This window comes from Odontomachus brunneus, unplaced genomic scaffold (assembly GCF_010583005.1).
Source record: "Odontomachus brunneus isolate Ranch 3 - 2012 unplaced genomic scaffold, Obru_v1 Obru_scaffold_029, whole genome shotgun sequence".
Taxonomy (NCBI): domain Eukaryota; kingdom Metazoa; phylum Arthropoda; class Insecta; order Hymenoptera; family Formicidae; genus Odontomachus; species Odontomachus brunneus.
Window position 1 is genome coordinate 1,354,842 of NW_022639479.1, and position 19,167 is coordinate 1,374,008.

At 38.8% G+C, this 19,167-nt stretch overlaps 2 protein-coding genes across 14 annotated transcripts in view; one reads left to right on the plus strand and one right to left on the minus strand.

The window, feature by feature from the left end:
• Positions 1-19,167, plus strand: part of LOC116843026 (synaptotagmin-7) — a 198,189-nt gene that overhangs the window by 108,149 nt on the left and 70,873 nt on the right. For 3 of the 13 annotated variants that reach the window (XM_032813020.1, XM_032813023.1, XM_032813021.1), the window contains exon 1: positions 7-473. The exons of the other annotated variants lie outside the window; for them this stretch is intronic. In XM_032813020.1, coding sequence (XP_032668911.1) covers positions 385-473 — 89 coding nt within the window. In that variant the 5' untranslated portion in view covers positions 7-384. Of the gene's footprint in view, positions 1-6; positions 474-19,167 lie in introns of those variants that run through there. 13 annotated transcript variants of the gene reach the window in all.
• The window catches only part of LOC116843024 (vanin-like protein 1), a 154,226-nt gene that overhangs the window by 105,322 nt on the left and 29,737 nt on the right, over positions 1-19,167 (minus strand). The gene's annotated exons all lie outside the window — the stretch shown is intronic.

The following is a 19,167-nucleotide window of genomic DNA, read 5'->3' on the forward strand; positions in this document are numbered from 1 at the left end:
AGAGAGAGAGAGAGAGAGAGAGAGAGAGAGAGAGAGAGGAAGAGAGAGAGGGGGGAGAGAGAGAAAGAGAGAGAGTAAGACGGAGTTTCGTGTGGCGCGTGTGACACAGACAGAAAACGCATCGTCGACAGTGAGGGGGACCGAATCATGAAACGGGATACATCGACCAGCCACCAGTGGATAGACAAGAGGCACACAGAGTGCGTCGCCGTTGGGAGATAAAGCGAGGGTGCGCGATAAGAGAGCGATCGTGCCCCGACACGCGAGTATATCTTTTTTTACGGCGAACGTGATATCGGGGTCGACTGAATTCGCGGGGGCGCGTGGCCGCATCGTCCCTTTCCTCCTGCGCCGAGTCTTCTTACTAGCGGAGGTAACGCGAAAATGGAAATCGCCGCATCAGCGATGCTGGACGGTCTGAAAAACAATCGTATCAGCAAGTTGGCGCTGTCACGGTTCTTGTCGCAGAGTCTGTGAGTAAATGATCTCTCAGTGGCTCTCGTGGAGCACGATATTGCTAAGGCACACGAGAGAGTGCGCCGGTGACCAGCGGGGCTACCATGCACGCGTGTTCGTTGTTGTCTATCTGTGCCCTTTGTTGTGTACGCCTGCATGTCGAGCATTTTTCTCCATATGTGTACGTGCCGATGTTGAACTGAACTCTCGCTCTTTCTCATTCTCTTTCTCTCTCGTTCAGCACACAACACGACGTGTGCTGAATGTCTCGTGTATACCGGGAAAAGAGTCACTCGACTCGGCTTTGGGATTTTTCAAAACGACCGAAAATTAGAATAAGAGAGAGAGAGAGAGAGGGAGAGAAAGAACATTCCTTGGAACATGAAAGTTATGCATCTCAATTTTATCTGTTCCTTCGTTGAGATAACGTTCACATTACCTCGACCTCTCAGATTGTGATTTGTCCGTTTGTCTTCACATCGTACGTCCAATCGAGCTCTAATCGAGTTTCGTTTTTTTTTTGCGAAATTGCTTTTCTTTGCAATCGTGACATCTTTCTCGGCGCGATTTCATAAGCGTCCTCGTCGCTTTTTCTTGTAAACCGAAAATGACACGTATTGGACGTATTTCCCGCCTTGAACTTCTCTGGAATGACTCCCGAGAGATATGTCGCAAAAGTTGCTGAGACCAAGAAATTAATTGAGCGAATGTATAGCCCCATCCGGGATGGTTTTGGTCAAATTACTGTAGTTCATATATAGAGCGCGAGTACCGCGAGCGTGAGATGACTAAATGTCAATAGTGCCCATTCTAGTTATCGTAATAAACAATATGCGAACGTGAGCCGGCTGCATTGATTGTGAGTTAAAGTACATTATCATGCAAATAAGTGTCTCTTATAAATAAACATGCGTCTCTCGCATATAATAATAACAATAATAATAATAATAACAATATTTAGCCCGCGAGCTTGAAATTTTGTAATAATAATCACCGCGTCAAATATTGGAGCGCGAGAAATATTAATTTAACCGAGCGTGTGCAGAATATGCACGTTGCTGCATTAAATGTATTCGGTATCTCGTTTAATGTTGCGTAATGCCACCGCTAATTAACACACGTAACACACGTTAAATATATCTTGCTAATTATCTCTAGACTTTAGGTGTAGAGAGTAGAGTAGAAGAGCGGAACTCTTCTGTAGAGAGCGATGTAGCTGCGCAATGCTACCTGGTAGAACGATAAGATCGTGGCGGAGAGTAACGTAGCTGCGAAGTATGTTATTACGTTAAGTATTTTTAATAAACATCGTTTATGCGCTCCTCGAAATGAGGAAGATACGGCTCTCGCGCCGGCGACTCGGGAATCGATACGGTTCATGTATAAGATACACGGAGAGGTTAATGGAATGGAATTTTTATTGAAATATTACAACCGAACGAGCCCGTAATTAGTCTATAAAGGCAACCCGACGGGATCGGCATAAGAAAACAAAGTACGTTTAATCGCTGGTTAAGATCCACTCAACTTGATCGAGTTTAATGGACGAAACAAGGAACGAGACAAAAACTCTAGAATATCGAGTTATTCTCCATTCCTGTGTGATTATAATTAAATCAGACAAAGCCGTCCGGACACGTACCTAATTTTACACATTCTTACTGTCTTTAAATACGAGTATATTTATTTAATTTATTTAATTTATTTAAACAAAATTAATTAATTTAATTAATTTAAACAAAATCCGAGAAGCCACTACAATGTCAGAAGTTTTATATATTTTTTTTACTAATTTGTACTTTGACATATATGAAAAAATTCTAATTTGAAGATTGTAAAAGAGCTATCTAAAAAAATATCCGAACTGTAAGGATTAAACTTCCAACATACACACAATATATGTACATATATTAAATATATATATATACATATATTCTATGTTGAAAATTTAAATATTCACATTTAACAAATAGTTAAGACAATAATAATGTCTAGGATTAGGTCGTATCCGGAAATTAGTGCTTTTACCTTATCATGACGCACAATGTAAGAATTTAAACAAAACCTAGCTAAAAATCAAATTTTGTATGTGACTGCTGAATGACCTTCACGTGATATATTGATATATCTTTACAATATATTGTCAAGCAACCAATATTAACACTAACTTGCAATATTTTTTACGATGTTTCAATTGAGAACGTGATAAATTTTACAGTTATTTTGCAATACTTTCTTTCCTTTTGTATGGCAAAACTGTTATTTTAAAATTATTATTTCAACAATATAAAGTGTTGATTACAAGTAGTATTCCTCTATCATATAATTTTCCAATAGGATTTGACTTTCGGACATTTCCCAAGGATCTTTCAAAGATATGTTGAAAAATTTTTTTCGTGTACTTTATTTTACAATTTAAAGAAGTTGCGAAAATTTGCAAGTTTTACGAAAAATCAGTAATATATGACTTGATTAGCCTTTCTTAAAATACAGAGAATGTTACGCAACAAGACATTTATGCAGCGAAAGTGTAGGAAATATTATGGAGAAGGTTTTTAGTTCTTTCTGATCCAGACATATCAAACTTTCGCAAAATTCCGAGTAAAAAATGTTTATTTTATCTAATAATATTATAGAATTTTTAACAGAAATTGATATATAGCTAATAAGCTAGTTTATTTGAATTAAAATGTTGGAAACTTTAATTTGAAACACGATTTAGAATACTGCTCAAGAATATGAAATCTTATCTTAAAATTTTACACTGTGCGACGTTTTGCACAAGAGAACTGCCGCTTGTGTACATCCGAATTGGAAAGTTTCACAAGATTATCATTTATATTCGTGTTGTGTTATTCTGTTTATCGTTCTTGGTAAGTAATTTGCGCTAATACAGTTGCTAATTTCTTTTCTTTCTTGAACAAAAATGGAGAAAGATATTCATAGGAAATACACTGGCGACAAGAAAGCAAATGAAAAGAGAAAAATGAAATTAAAATTTTCCCGAAGATTGGGCTAAGTCGTATAATCCTATCTTTCGCTTCCACAGATGCAGTTGCGTCTGCGGAGCACGAAGTAAATATACGAGTATAAGTGAGGGTTGCTCGACGCCTTCTTGTATTTCTCATTGCCAGAAATGCCTATTTCGTGGCTTTTTCACAGTGCGTGCGTTCGAGAAAGACGTGGCGAATTACGCGCTGCAAATTTGTCGCTTCTTATTTCTGGCCGCTTCCCTCACTTTGCTGTTTATTATTTGCTCTCTCTTTTTTATTTATATTTTATTTTATTATTATCAGTTTATATTTCGTATTTTTATATTATTTTTTTATTTATATGTCGTATTATATATATACGGAATGTAAAATAATGTTATCCATGTGATTTCTCGTAAATGCACATGGCAGATAGAAACCGTCGTGATAAGACGCGAGAGTCGCGACAAGTTGATTATATTTGTAATTAAAAAAATGAAGAAATGAATTTAAAAAATGAAGAAAAGATATTGGAAGATTTAACACGTCGGGGATGTAAGCTGGGATTCTCGAAATGTAATTTGCTCGTTTCGCACCTGCAATATTCCACGTATCACCTTTATTTCTTATCTCTATTCTTATTTTACCCGTTATCATTTCCTCTTATTATTTCAACTCGCTCACTGAGAACTTTAATAACATGCTGATTTCGCTTTGCAAAAACGCTGAAAAAACTTTTTGACAACATCTCGCAATTACGATATACCTTTTTGCGACACTTACCCGTCCGTTTTAAAAGCGAAGAATTTCACTCGAAAAATGGTTGCTCGAATGAACCCAATTTACACTGTTTCCGATTGAACATCTTCGCGCACTTTTTTGCCGAAGGAAATTATTTCTACGTAACGAACGTGCGGTTTCAGTACATTCGCCGGCAAACGAAATTGCGAAATGCTCTAATTGCTGATAAGTGAGGCTGCCTGAAACAATGAAATTAACCCCCGATACGGCGATAAGAAACAGCAGAGAGCCGCGGGATATTTACAATTCGCTCTTTAAAGAAATAAGCACACCAACGGGAATTGCTTTGATATGCTCGCAGCGCGAGACAAAAATCCGCGCGGATATCTTTCTCAACGGTGAGTTTCTTCCGGAAATTAGAAAAATTGTCCTACGTGAAGTGGCCCTTTAGATTTTACGCGACTAATATTTTTTAAGTTAAATGCGCAGAGAGAGAGAGAGAGAGAGAGAGAGAGAGAGAGAGAGAGAGAGAGAGAGAATTACGCATTATTTCGCTCCGTCTGCAATATTTATCTTGCTCGTACATAGTAGAAAATGTTCTTGAAACGAGAGTTCGGATATACGTTATCCATATTGAAAATTATCCGCAACTTCAACAAAGCACGTATGAAATATTTAATTTAACTCATAACACTTTCGACCAAGTTACCCGCCTAAGCCGAATAAATACTCACATATTATTCAATGCTCGCTGAGTGCGCGCACAGTGTTAAATATTGTATATAATCCCACACCGATGTGGCTTAGCGGAGAGTGCGGAACTTTTTGCAGATACTCGTAAAAATTGCATCTCGTTCCCGAGTTTATACCTCTCTCGCGAAGTGATCAACTTTTCACGCTAGATCGTCGCGTGTGACAGACGTTATTGCGCGCGATTTTCAGTGTTTCTCGCGAAATTAACCCTTTGCATTGGAGCAACGTCTCCAGATGTTGCGTTCTCGCCAAGTATGCCAAGCTTACGCGTTGGTGATTACAAGCCTGACTTGATCTTATTTCCGCGATCTTATTATCGCGTAAAATAGATATAAGTCGAGTTGCAATGTATACTTTCATTCTTTCCAAACTTGTGGACTTCAATAGATCACCCAGAAAAATCTAATCTGATCCTTAGCGGAATCCTCTGAATCCTAGAGGATTTTATGCTCTTGTATACTTTTTTTACACTCTTATATATGCCACAAGGGGATTTTTCTAAAACCAAGAGGACATTTCGAGCACAACTCTTAAAGAAATTTCATCTTTTATTAACAACAACTTTTATTAATAACAAATCTCATTTTTAATAGAAATTTCTTCTAATAAGAGAGCATTCTGCTTTAAGTAGCATATATTCCTCTTGATTCGAAAAGGAAAAAGTTAAAATAATACTTAGTAGATTTTCAATTAACAGTCCATCTCAATTAGGAGAAGAATATTCTTGGATATTCTTAGAGTAGATATTCGTCTTGCGACTTTATGTGACGCTTACAGTTCAAATGTTTCTTGGGCGACTTTTACAATCTTTGAATTAGAACTTTTTCCAGCTAAAGCTCAGATTAATAAAAAAATATGACACCTCCAGCATACCACTATACTTGACTTCCCGGGTTGCAAAGATTAATAACGTTATTTGAAACTTGTTCTATGTGAGATGCCCAGATCTAAATTTGAGTTCTTTTTAAATAAATTTAAACTTGAATATGTGAGTCAAATCTCAAATAATAACTATCATTATGAGCTTTAAGGTCGATTGTTCCAACCCCTTGGAAAGCTACCTAACAATTAAATCATGTGTCTGTCTCTGTCCAATTTGAAGGAAAAACGAAGATACATGATTTAACTGTCAGGTAGCTTACCAAGAGATTGAAACAATCGGTCCTTAGTCCATCAAACCAATGTCAACGCAAGTAAGCGATCAAACTTTTCTCTTTTTTCTCCTCTTACTCCTCTCTCTCTCTTTCTCTCTTTCAAGTACGCGAGAATGAGAGAGAAAGCATTTTAATTACGACGTGGTCTTAACGCACGGGCACGTCTTTGTGTTGCGCCAGAAATTCCACGCCATAACCGCGAATATTTGATCGGCTCGTCGAAGCCGGGTCATCGTTCCGAACTCGAAGTTTTTCGCGCGCACATGAGGCTGGAATTTCGCGGAATTTCGCATGTGAGGTAACGAGGTTCGCGTATGCTCTCGCCCGCTATTATTGGCCACGTCTTCCTTGGACGCGCATATGGACAAATGGGACTCCCAATGGGGTGCATGCGTTGGCGCTTGCATTAGACGGACGTGCACTCCGGCTGGATTTATCGCTCTTTTCGGATGATAGGGCAAACGGTCGTTGGTACGTTACTGTACGTGAGTTATAGCAATTAAAGTACGTCCGCGCGCGCGAGCGTGCGCATGCGATATTCGAGATAGGAACCGGGGAAAACCCGAGCTTCGTAAAATTGCCATTAGCTCTCACGGCGTTGCTTTTGCGCGATCAATGCTCGCTTAATATAACATTATCTTAACCGACTGCGACACGGACCAGTGAAAACATTAAAGAATACATCGGACCCGAGAGCCAAGGGAAATATCGCCTCTCAATAGCGGCAGTTTTCAAAAAGCGTCGGGCTTGCCGCGATTTTCATGTCGATGGGAATTTTTCCGTTGAGGTTTATTTTTGTTAAGAGGTAGAAGTAGAGAGAGAGAGAAAGAGACACAGAAAGAATATGAGAGGAAGAGGGAGAATCGGTCGAACGAATTTAAGTAGATTCTCGTTACGGAAAACTCAACCGTCTCTCTATTTTTGATGAGAATCGTTCTTTCTCTTTGAACGTAAAACTTACACACGATGATATTTCGATATTTAACATTCGCAAGCTCTAATTTCCGCTCGCTTAAAAAATTACGTTATACTTTTACAGAGTAACATTGTGAAAAAGGGATATCCCCGAATGTTGATTACACGACCTGGTTTTAATTTATAAGGGGTACGCTTTACAGAGCAACGAGATCGTTAACGCAATCCGACCGTTGTAAAAGCTCGAAAAACTGCGAGTATCTCTCTTTTCTCCTTTTTATATTTCCACGTATATTCATAGTATATCCTGTATTCTCTGTTGGCGCAAGCCAACTGTTGTCACTTGCGCGGTTCGATCATGCGAGCGCAAAGCGCTGCGCGACCGGCGGAGCATGAAATGCGTCTGCATTTTTACCAAGTGGTCGGACAATTGAGCTCGGCATTACACGTATACAACTAGGCGCGCATCTGCAGTACATTAATGTCCACTTTACACATCACGGGCTTAATTACCGTTACACGAGCGGGAGCAACAAACGCGGAGTCGGATTAAAATATTGGCTAATGAGTTAGTTGAATAATGGGATGCCGAATAATGGGATATTCTGTGTTATTTAATTCACTGCGAATGATTATTCTTATTTCTCTTTGTAAAGCAAAAAAGAAACTTCTAACTCGTCCACTGACATGTGACACTTTTGAAGAGTTGCGCGACTAACGACGAGCTTCCCACGATATTTTCGCCACGAAAAAATTGAAACTGTGTACCTAACCTTGTCGCTATCGGTCGATCGGGGAACATCTAAATGCACCGTCAACTTTTCCCCTCGTTTCCAGACCGCGCGACCATGGCGGAACTCCTTATCGTTTCGAGATATTGATTCCTATTACTCTCGACTATTGGCTTAGCATAGAGTTACCGTCCTATTTGGTGTGTATCTAGATAGCTCGGTTCGTTTTTCCCTCAAGCGAAGAGAGGCGCACGTTTAAACGAACAATAAAAATTGATCGATGTCGCCAGATTGCATATTACCGCGCGCGACATTCATTAAATTAATTGCAATGAAATTATCGCGACCCGCGAAAGAGAACGTACCATCCTTGCTCGCTCGCGCGCTGCGCAAAAATGACACGGGCTAAAAATACGTCGCTGAATTTTGTCTCGGCGTATGCCACGGGAATAAATTGTATTACTAATCAGACTAGAGAAACTGTGGCCGCGAGATATAGAATATGAATACACAGAAGTTATTGGCATTCAATTGATGCGTACGTGCATGCATGCGTACATTTGTGCCGGTACGATAAACATCGATGACATTATCTTTCAAAATCGTCTCTTGAAATTTCTTCCTTTTGAATGGAAATTTCTTCCTACGATATTGATAAGCGATACGATGCAGCGCGCGCGGATAAAGCCAGAATAAAAAGTTACGGATAAATCGGAAAGTTTCGATAAAGTCCCGGACACTCTACAAGTAATGGTAATGGGCGAGCCGCTGGGGAAAAAAGTTCTCGAAACTATCGGTCGACAGCTTCATACAGCTCTCCTTGTTGCAGCCTGGCACTCGTTTCCGTTAATAATTAGCGCGTTTCGGCCGTTCTGGCCTACAATAATTTCATCATTATTCCGTTAGCGCACGCGTAACACTCGGCATAATTGCTGAAAAAAGTTGGCTGCGATGTAATCGCGCGGCTTTTGCGTGCCACCACGTGCATCGCGAAGATAGGAGGTCTGGCATGATGCCAGACTCTGTTCACACGATGTTACCGCGATGCACGACGATTTATGCACGTTACGTAGACGCACGATCGTCGAATGCTCCCCGAAGAAAGCAAAATTATTCGCCACTGTTAATACCGACAATACAGCTGACGCGATAACGTTCCAATCTGATGCTACGACTCGCGATAATACACGTTGTCTACATTCTAAGGGAAAGAATATCTGAAAAACAAAAAATGCTCATATTTATTCGGTGGGGCTGACAACATTTTTACTCAAAGCTAGTGTCTGATGTGTTTAAATTGAATAAACGTGTTTAAATTAAATTGCTTTCGTGGTAGGAAATGCTTTTAGGAAAATATGTATGTTTTCCTCGTTTAAGAAAAATTTTGTTTCAAAATTGTCTAAAAATATACAAGGTGAAAGTGCCAATGTTCTAACATGTGCCTAAGTCCTGGACATTCTTGTTGTTTTGGTCTTCAAATAGGAATGTTTGAACTTCCAACACGGAATATATATATATATATATATATATATATATATATATATATATATATTCAATTTATGTATATTTTGTGTTAAATAATAAAGTTTAAATATTCATACACAGAGAGAATATTGGTTCTTTTTTCATATAAATTCTTTTTAATTTTATTATGTTTTAAGTACTCCAGGAAAATAGATTATCAGTAAGGCCTACCTTACTAAAGAACATAATAAATTTTGCTAGAAATATAACAAAATGTTTTAATAGTATTTTTTAGTTTCTGAAATATACGTAGTGTATGTAAAATGAAAGGATAGTAAATTGTTGTAAAGTATTGATCTTTTCCTCAGCTATAAAGTTCTGTAATAATCTTTACTATAAAATCTTTTTCGTATATTTAAAGACTAAAATAATAAGAATGTCTAAGATTAAGCGCGAGAATTGGTATTTTTACCTTATGTTAGTATAAGTAAATATGTTGTTAGTGTTCATCGCGAATAAACACTTCTTATTCCTCAGATACTTTTCTCTCAGTATAGCAACGTTCGGTCAAGCATTTTCTCTTTCTTTTTATCCATACACTTTAACCGAATCGGATAATTAAACGTAACATGCATTTTGATCTCGCTCGCGTTAACCTTCAATAGCGGCAATCCGTTGAACGCCGGGTTTTTCAGCGCGCGAGAGAAAATGTAACCAATTTCCTTGTCGGTTTCCTTTAGAACTCGTTTCCTGCTATTTTCCCCCGTCGATTCTCGCGGGTTGCACCACGGGTCGTTCGTCCTTCCGACGATTGAGTAGTTGTTGCGCGCCGAGCTTGAACGTACTCGTTCTAGGTACAGCCTCGTCCGCTAATTGATTTATCGCCCGTTAACTACCGCAGAATATTGATATCGATCGAGGCTATCGATAGATATTCCTGCGCCTAACGTAACCCGACTTCTAATTAATTTCCGATCACGATGAAAAATGTATTTTCGGGGTAAAAGTTGAGCCGTAGCTCTGAGGCGAGGACGTCTGCGATACGAGGTACGTTATGTAACAACAGATTATCTCGTATTTTCAATGCGTATCGATCCTCTTTTTCTGAAAAGCCGATCGTGCTTAAATCCGCACGTATTGCGGAAAAGCCTTCGCGGGAAAGGAGTCGATCGCGCGATTGGTATTCGCGGAAGCGAGTCGTACGAATTTCACGATTTATCGTTCAATCAGTTAAATAACTCCGCGTAGACAATATGCGGTTCGCTGCTCAGAGAAGGTATTTTCACCACGGCCATGTCGGTTGATTCTGAAATTGATTTGTGTGCAACACAGCGGGGCAGTGCGCGCGCGTGGGGCGAAAATCAGAAATGTGTCATTAAAGTGTCTCGCGCCACCTGCGTGTTCGCGATTGTTTTGGATTATATGTTCGCCACACGTTGCTCAATAAATCGCCGATAATGGTCGATTATAAACTTTGTGGAATGAGCCTACTTCTCGTTGGCCACATTTCTCGTTAATGGCGCGGCCTATTCAAATTGCGATGGCGCTAATCTTGCAACATGCGGAGTTTGCTCATTGCGAGCATTACTCACTCGTGTCGATCCGTCGCTCTCTTATCCACGTCGGTATCGCGCTCGAAAAATATTTCCCCTAAATGAAAGTGCGATTGTTTAAGTTCGCGGTTCTCGCGGTCGACGCACCATCTAAATAAGAAATTAATTTCTCGTGACGGAGAATGAAAGGATACGTCGTGATCCAAATTAGCTCCTGAGTGACGCGTCAATATTAATTATGGGGAGTGGTGTTACACCCTTTTCAGTGTAAAACAAGAAGGCGCGCGTGTAAAGTGGATTCCCTTGTCCTCAAATGAAATTTTCAGTTTGAAACTTAAGCGACGAAAGTTGAGATTAATTTTTAATTCTGAGTTCAAGTGAAAGAGATTACGCGATTTCGACGGCACGGAAGCATAGGTTTCGGCGCGGAATATCTTCTACTGACGCACAATACGGTCGAGTGCAATACGTTTCATGTTGCAAAAAAGGCTACAACTTTCGGGAAGGAGGAGGGTCCCCAAGGCCGGTTTTTGGCACTTTCTGAAATTGAACCAAAAATATCAGAAACGTTATATTTTTGTAAGATCTATTGAAATAAAGTAATTTTAGTCTAAATCATATTTTGATGCCTGTTTATACTATAATTCTAATTAATCCCATTTTTACCACCAACGCTCTTATGTCACCTACATATCATCTTCTTACATTTGTGTGTGCGCGCTCGAAACTACGAAAACACTATTTGTGTAGATATTTAGCAATATATATGTTTCTTTAAAAATCATTCATTGCTCTCTACAAACTTCTTCAGCGTCTCTAATACCAGTTCATATTCTCATTTGAAGGTAAACTTGTAATAATTCGAATGTCTTTACCGGAACTAATTCTTGATTGGCGTAACTCTTTTATAACTTCTCCTGAAGTGAAATGCTTGATTAGCGTGAGTCCCCTTGCCTCTCACGTATGGGGTGCTTGCTTAGCGTGAGCCTCCTTAATTAGAATTATAGCATAAGCAGGCACCAAAATATGTCCGTTTAGAATAAAATCATTTTATTTCAATAATTCTTACAAAAATATAACATTTCTGATATTTTTGGATCAATTTTAGAGGGTGCCAAAAACCGGCCTTGGGGCCCTCCTCTTTTAAACCGATTTTGATGCTTTTTTTAAATGAAAGTGAATAAAATTTGGTACAACTTTGTCGAGTTAAATTTTTGTCTTTTGCTCCCTTTTTTCTAAATCAGACATAAAGAATTAGATTTAAAAGTGTTTTTCAACTAAACGGCAGATAACTCGTCTCATATTTCACTTAATTTAACATCAAGTACAGATATTGATATTGAAATTAAATACTTAAATCCTCTGATTATAGACTTGTCATGCACATAATCTCACTTTAACAAATTCTCAAATCTTACTTTAATAAACGAAGTTGATTGAAATATTACTTAATTTCAGCAAATACAAACTACTGAATTAAGAAAAAAAAAATTATTGAAGACTAAATAAAAACTACTGAAGTAAGACTAAAATTTATTACTATTATATTATCAATTTTCGTATTAATTATTTTTCTTGAAGTACTAAGTTTTGGGATTCTGCATCACTATCGGAATTATTTGATTGAAAAACATTTTTAAATCTAACTTCTTTGACTTAAAAGAAGAGAAACGAAAGGTAAAAGTCTGGCTCGACAAAGTTTTTTTAACTTTCATTAGCCTTTCATTAAAAAAAAAGTATCGATTCAAAGTTTAGCACTGTAGCCTTTTTTGAAACTTCATTATTCCATTATATGGTAATACAATTTTATGGTAACACATTACGGAGATGAATTGTGTAATCTTTTGAACAAAACATCTATTGAAACAATTTTCGGCTTCATCTCCTCTCAGCCTTGTCGTCGGCTCTTCCGTGTCATTCATTCGTTCATTCTGGTTATCTTTGTAAATGACAGTACGTCTCATAGCTTGATGTACATATATAAACGGTCTGGTATTTTCTAAGAGGCTATGAAAATACATTTTCGAAACGGAGACATTCGCGAGCGTCTTGCCTGTCAACGCAGGTAGTTATTGCATTGCGTGGTTGGCCCTGCCGCGAAATTACATTACCATATCGTAAAAAAAACGTGGCTGACATCTCTACCTGAATAAAAAGAGCATTTCTATGCAGACCATATTGTGCAGTTGTGCGATCGCAAATACAGGCTGTACCGAAATTCTCTTCTCTGTAGAGGGAAAGTACGCTTCTCATCACTCCTCGTATGGAGTAAAAATTTCTCTGCCTTTTTTTAATTATTTGCCATGATTATGTACGCTGCAGGGAAAAGCGAGGGAAGAGCATATTTACGAGACGGTCGAGAATCGAGAAGACGAGAGAAGAGGCAAGAGAGAGAGAGAGAGAGAGAGAGAGAGAAAGAGAGAGAGAGAGAGAGACTCTTTATTACAGACTCTGGCATGTATCCCCTCGAGCGCTGTGTAAAGTATTGAATACAAATTGAATAGTAGAATTACTAAAAAATTAAAGATTTTCTATTTGTACCATATAGAAAAATTTATCTATGCTGTTGACGTGCAGTACATAAATGAAGGACGCCATGTGCTGAGTGTCTAGGAAATAAAACCAAACATTAAAATATAACATCAAAAGTGCTATTTAGTGTCGTTTATAGGAGAAATCGGTTTTCAAGACAATAGATGTGCTTTAAGTATATCGAATTTATTGCGACATTGAGCCTTGTTTGAGAAGTTGAGTAAAAAGTATTTTTGATATCCTGAATTGTGCGTATATTTTTGATGAAATATAATTTCAGTGTATAAGTTTCAGAGAAAGAGAGAGCAAGAGAGGTTACGAAGCTCATACTCGGGAAATGCGTGTAATTTTGCGGCGGCATGTCGAGAAGCGACTACGACCGCCGATAAGATATTCGAACGCTGCTCTCGCGTGACGTAATTAATTCTGCTTTACGGTAGGGTGCCCCCCTTATTAGCACGAAGGCAGCCATAGTTCCGCATCACCCTTTGCTTCCGCGTAAACGGTTAACAACGTAGCCGGTTAAAAATAAACTTCACCTTTCCGACGTGTATTATCGCGACATAGTCACGACGGGGATGTAAAATTATCGCCGGCAAAGACTTTTACATAACGCCCGTTCGCGCTCGTCTTTCCTTCTATTTTCTCCTCTATCTCTTTCATTACCGTATTTAAAGGGAACGCAAGCGTACGCTCGCGAAACACCTCGCGGTTAAGTGATAAATCCGCTCTGTCTGCCTCACTTACTCCCTCCGACGCCGCGGTCCATGCAAAATCGCAATCCCGCTAAGACTTGATAAGGTTCACACCTGGAAGTACGCAGATGCTCGGGAGGATTCGCGTAAATATAGTGTTTCTCGCTCCGGCTCGTTCGAGAAAACGGGGCGATGGAAATAAATCGTTTCTCCTCATATTCTTGCGCTTCGCGATCCTCCGATCCCCCTTCTGATTAACACATTGCGCACCGTATATATAGCTGTGATATTTTACTCCAAGTTGAAAAATACGGTATAATAGATAGAGACCAGGAATACTTTAATGTCACATTATTTTGCAGAGACTTTGCGACAGTTATTAAGGAATTAATTAAATGATATTAGCGAAAGTGAGTGCATAGGAAACAATATGTATGCAAAATATGATCCAAGATGTCTGGAACTTTTACAATCTCTTCCAGCAGCCTTCTCCCAAAGTGAATTAGTAAAAGGACTAATTCACCGATGATCAAACATACGCTGATCTCCAGTGAAAACTCCCACTTTATTGCTTCGTTTTACTTCTCACTGATTTTGATTTCACCAGTTAAAGCAAGATTTCACCGCAAAATCTGTGATAAGTTCGTTACACGTTATACCAAATTCAAGTTTTTGCGCTTGTGACAACGGAATTACCGGTTTCCATACGCCTCGCGTGCGATGACGCTATCTATGTTTGCGAAATGAATAATGAGAATAGTCGGTATTATTAACTGATCCAATCAGCGAGAGTTTACTGATTGCACTGCTACACTTATAACTACACTAGTTGTAAGTATAGCGTTTCAGTGATAAATACACTAATTGTACTTTAGAGAACTCGAGCATGTATCGGCTATCGTTGTTAGGAAACTGTTAACAGATTGTTAACAGTTTGTTAACAGATTGTTAGCGGAGACCCTTCGGATGAGACCTTGCTAACGGAGATCGTATAATGTTTAGTGTGTGATGTACATTGAAATAATATTCCTTGTGAAAAGATGCCAAGCAGAATTCACAGATATGCCGCGCCTCGTCCACCTAAAGAGATCTAAACTGACGTTTCCAGTGATCCAGGTTCAAAATTCGACAAATTCACGTTTCCGGCCTGCAATGTGTTAACATTGTTTCGTAAAACGACGACGCTACTAATATAACGACACGACCAGGATCGTGAATGACAAGAGAGTACACGTACGATATGGCTGTTTTTATTTTCTCTGACGTGCTTTGTTTATGTAATAGGACGGGAAAAAAACAGACGATCAATATTGGACATCTCGGTGGTGCGTTAATCAGTCGACGCGCGTGAAATAAGCACGTAGCGAGTTCGCTTGTGGACGAATGGCTCAGAAAGATCAATTATTTTTCTACGGCGGCGTGTCGTAACGAATTTAAAAATACATCGCGAGCGAAAATAGCCAGACCGCAAGTTGCTCGCGATACATTTCTCCGCGACTCGAAAGATCCGACAAAAAAAAATAAACGGCCACTTGAAATTTTTCTTTTTCTTATCTCCCTCGACAGATTTTCCCTCCTTGTGAGGGACATGCAATTTTTAATAACACGGGTGTCTCGCTTCGTATCTCTTTGAGCGCGTGGAAATTGTGTTATCCTTTCTATCACAGAGACAACGTTTGTTCGGATATGGATAATGATTGTCACAAATGATGAAGCCGGCACACCTTTCGTCGGAATCCTATAGCGAAAATATCGAATTCATCTTCGAAGCGAACGGCGTATCCCGCTCGATAATGTGCACCTCTTTTGTTCGTTCGTGTTTCGCCTCCATTAGCATGGAGGCGCACGGTTTCCACCGTCGATGCAGGCACCGTCGATGATTAACAATCAAAACCGGGGCGGATTACAAAGGGTTGCTGCTGTTTTGTTGAAGGACGCCGCTGATATCAGAAGCGAAAACGCGTTCGCCTGTTAAGATGGGCAACGATTCTAGTATTTGTTCTCTTTTGCTATTTCCTCTCCTCTCTCTATCTCACGTGTGCTCGTGCGCGCATTTCCATATCTTCTCTGTTATCCATTACAAGCTAACGAAAACGTTCACAGGCGGGCTATGCCAGTGAATTCTACGTCTATACTCGAGGTGTAACGTGTGATAAACGCGGGTGCGGCACCACATGCGATTTCGAGGGAATTGTAAAATTCTACGTCTTAATAATTTTAACCTGTTGTCGGAAAGTTGGGGTCTGAGAGACTCCACACATTCTATCTCGTTCTCTTTAAATCTTTTTAATATCTTAAGAATTTTTTCTATTAGCTATATTATTAAATCTCAGTACTCAACAAAACCATGAGAGATTATAAGGTTTGAGAAAAATACAACTAAAAAAAAGAAGAAGGAAATTTATCAAATTCTACCTTTCCAACGACGGTTAAATATAAATTTTCGAAAACAGCATATTGCGATAAAAACGTTACATTTGAAGCAAAATATCACGGTTTTAGATTACGGATTTGCACCCGAAATCCAAACGGCACCCGTGTTCTCAAGCACGAGAGAGATATGGTATCCCCTTGTTTCCCTCGTATCATTTTTATCTTTCCTGCTTATCTGGTAAGACCTCTCTTGCTCTCTTTCTTTTTCCCGGCGAAAAATTTTGCATGGTTTCTAGTCAAGTTATGGCACTCCGAAGAACTGGTTCGGCGGCCGCACATAAGTCAAAAGCTTCCTATCTAAGACCCAGTTACGTCCACCTCTATAACGAACGAGGCTGGAACATGTAGGTTTCCATTGAACAAATGTTTTTGTGCCGTAACTGTGCGTCCGAGAAAACCGTGCCGTTCTCGCGAGCGTACTCGGGATGTCCCAGACCTACCGACCCATCTTTTATCCTTCGACCCACTTCAGCTCGATTTTTCCTTGATAAAAACGCAGAGCCTCTAATACTCGTCAAGTTGTATATCGACAAAAACGAAGAGTCTTTTTGGTGATTCTTGTGAAATTACGCCTTAGAGGTTGCGAACGGATAGAAAGATTGGTATTCTTCAGTTGATTTTCTCCAGGTGTACTCCAATTCCATCTTATTTCCATCGACTTTATGATTTGAGAATTAGCAATAACAAAGAATTGGAAGTTTGTAACAGATGATGCGATGCTGCATGTTCTTGGGAAGAAGCCGAATTTAAGTTTGCCAAAAGGAGCATTTTTGAATTTTTAATTACTAATCCTCAAATCACGAATTTGAGAGAGATAAGATTGAAGCACAGGCCTGATAAACAAAGGACGATTCGGAACACCCTTTGCGTCGTTTGCTATTCGGTATAGTTGATCCCAGGTGGGGTAGATTTTTACGAGCAACGATATAATCAGGAAGATTGTTTTAAATTTGCTGTCCCTACAAGTAGGATAGGAAGCTGTAGGGATTCCTGTTAGGGATTAATTAAGCAAAAAGCGTTCATTGTTATACGCGACACGGTTCACAAAAATCGTCGACGGTCGACTATTCTCTAGATGGTTAATAATGCAATTCGAATTAACGGCCGACGTCGTCCATTGTCACGCACACGTTGTCTCCAAGCACAGGTAATCTCGTGTAATTAATGTTAACTGTGCATTAGCATCACAGAAAGTGTATATACCTCCTGAAACTATTTTGTCACATTGGCGGAAAAGCTACCTGATCTCAGGTATGGATATGCGCAGGAGAAAAACCCACTTTGTCGACACGCGATCAATTAAAAAAGAAATAAAAATTAGAATAAAAACGTAGAAAATGAGAAAAATAGAGCACAATAGTTAATCAAGGGAAGTGAAAAGAAATATATCATTTACCTTCGCTGTCGTATAATATTTATAAGTGTTTATTATAGCCATTATTATTAATTAATCTTATTAATTATACAGACAAATTTTTTCGAGTCTTGTAAACACGAATGTTACAACGCATCAACATACGCGTTCTGGTTTCGATCTGCTTCTCCCTCCCAAATTTCGATCCCGCATCAGACAACGTCCGTTGGTTTTCTTTATTACTGCGCTCGCATTGTTATATTATTTTAAAATCCAACTTTTAGTATGGTATACAACCCGAATCACTCGTCCGTCGGTAAACTAGGATGGTTACGTCTCCTGGTGTACTGCTTATAGTCGGTAAACCCCAGCGAAATAGAGTTGCCATCGCCCGTCATAATCGTGCGGGGATTCCTTCAAGTAATACCTCGGCGGAGACTCCCAAGGTAGCACGTGGGTGCTCTCCGCTCTCTGCGCAGTTGGTAATACGTGCGTTAACTTGGATTAAATAAGCGACGAGAGTTTTTCAAGCAACAAGTGAGATCGACCGACCGATTGTTCCCAGTGGGAAGTCCACGAACAATATCGCCAAACTTTTAATTGGATCTGGATTTTTTATATGTATTGTGTGTGAAAAGCAACCGCGCAAAGCCAGTTTTGTAATTCTGCAGATGTCTTCGACAGAGAAGTAGAACGTTACAAATGGAATACTACTCCAACACTGTACCAAAAATAATAATAATTGGAATTTGTTTTATAAATATTAACAAAAAATCTATATCGAACCGCCGTATGAGAAGAATAGGTAGCAGTAGGTACTCTAGTTGAAATTTTAGTACTACTCTCGACTTGAATCTTCTAACATCTGTATATTCTGAAAAATCAATGTATGTTACACATGTATACACATGGAAATTGAGATCCTACTTAAGCTTGATCTACAATGTGTTATTTGCTTCCTACTTTTTGATGTTTATCTCTTTTTGACTCAAACCTTAAGTTTTAAGCCAGAAAAAGACAGAAGACAAAAAACAGAACGCAAAGAGCATATTGTAAATCAGGTTTTAAGCCTAATCTACAATATGCTCTTTGTTTCCTGTTTCTTGTTCTCTGTCTCTTTTTAGTTGAAGGCTTAAGATGTAAGTCAGAAAGAAGTAAAGAAAAAGAAACAAGAAGCAAATAACACAGTGTAGATCAAGCTTTAGTGCCCCTAAGTGACAAAAAACATATCATGTGCCACTTGTAAAAACAAGCTACTTCGAAAAAGAGAAAAATATTACAAATGGAATTCTGCTGTAATACTGCTATCAAAAATAAGTTAGAATTTGTTTTAAATATTTTTTGAGAAGAACCTATATATATATATATATATATATATATATATATATATATATATATATATATATATATATAT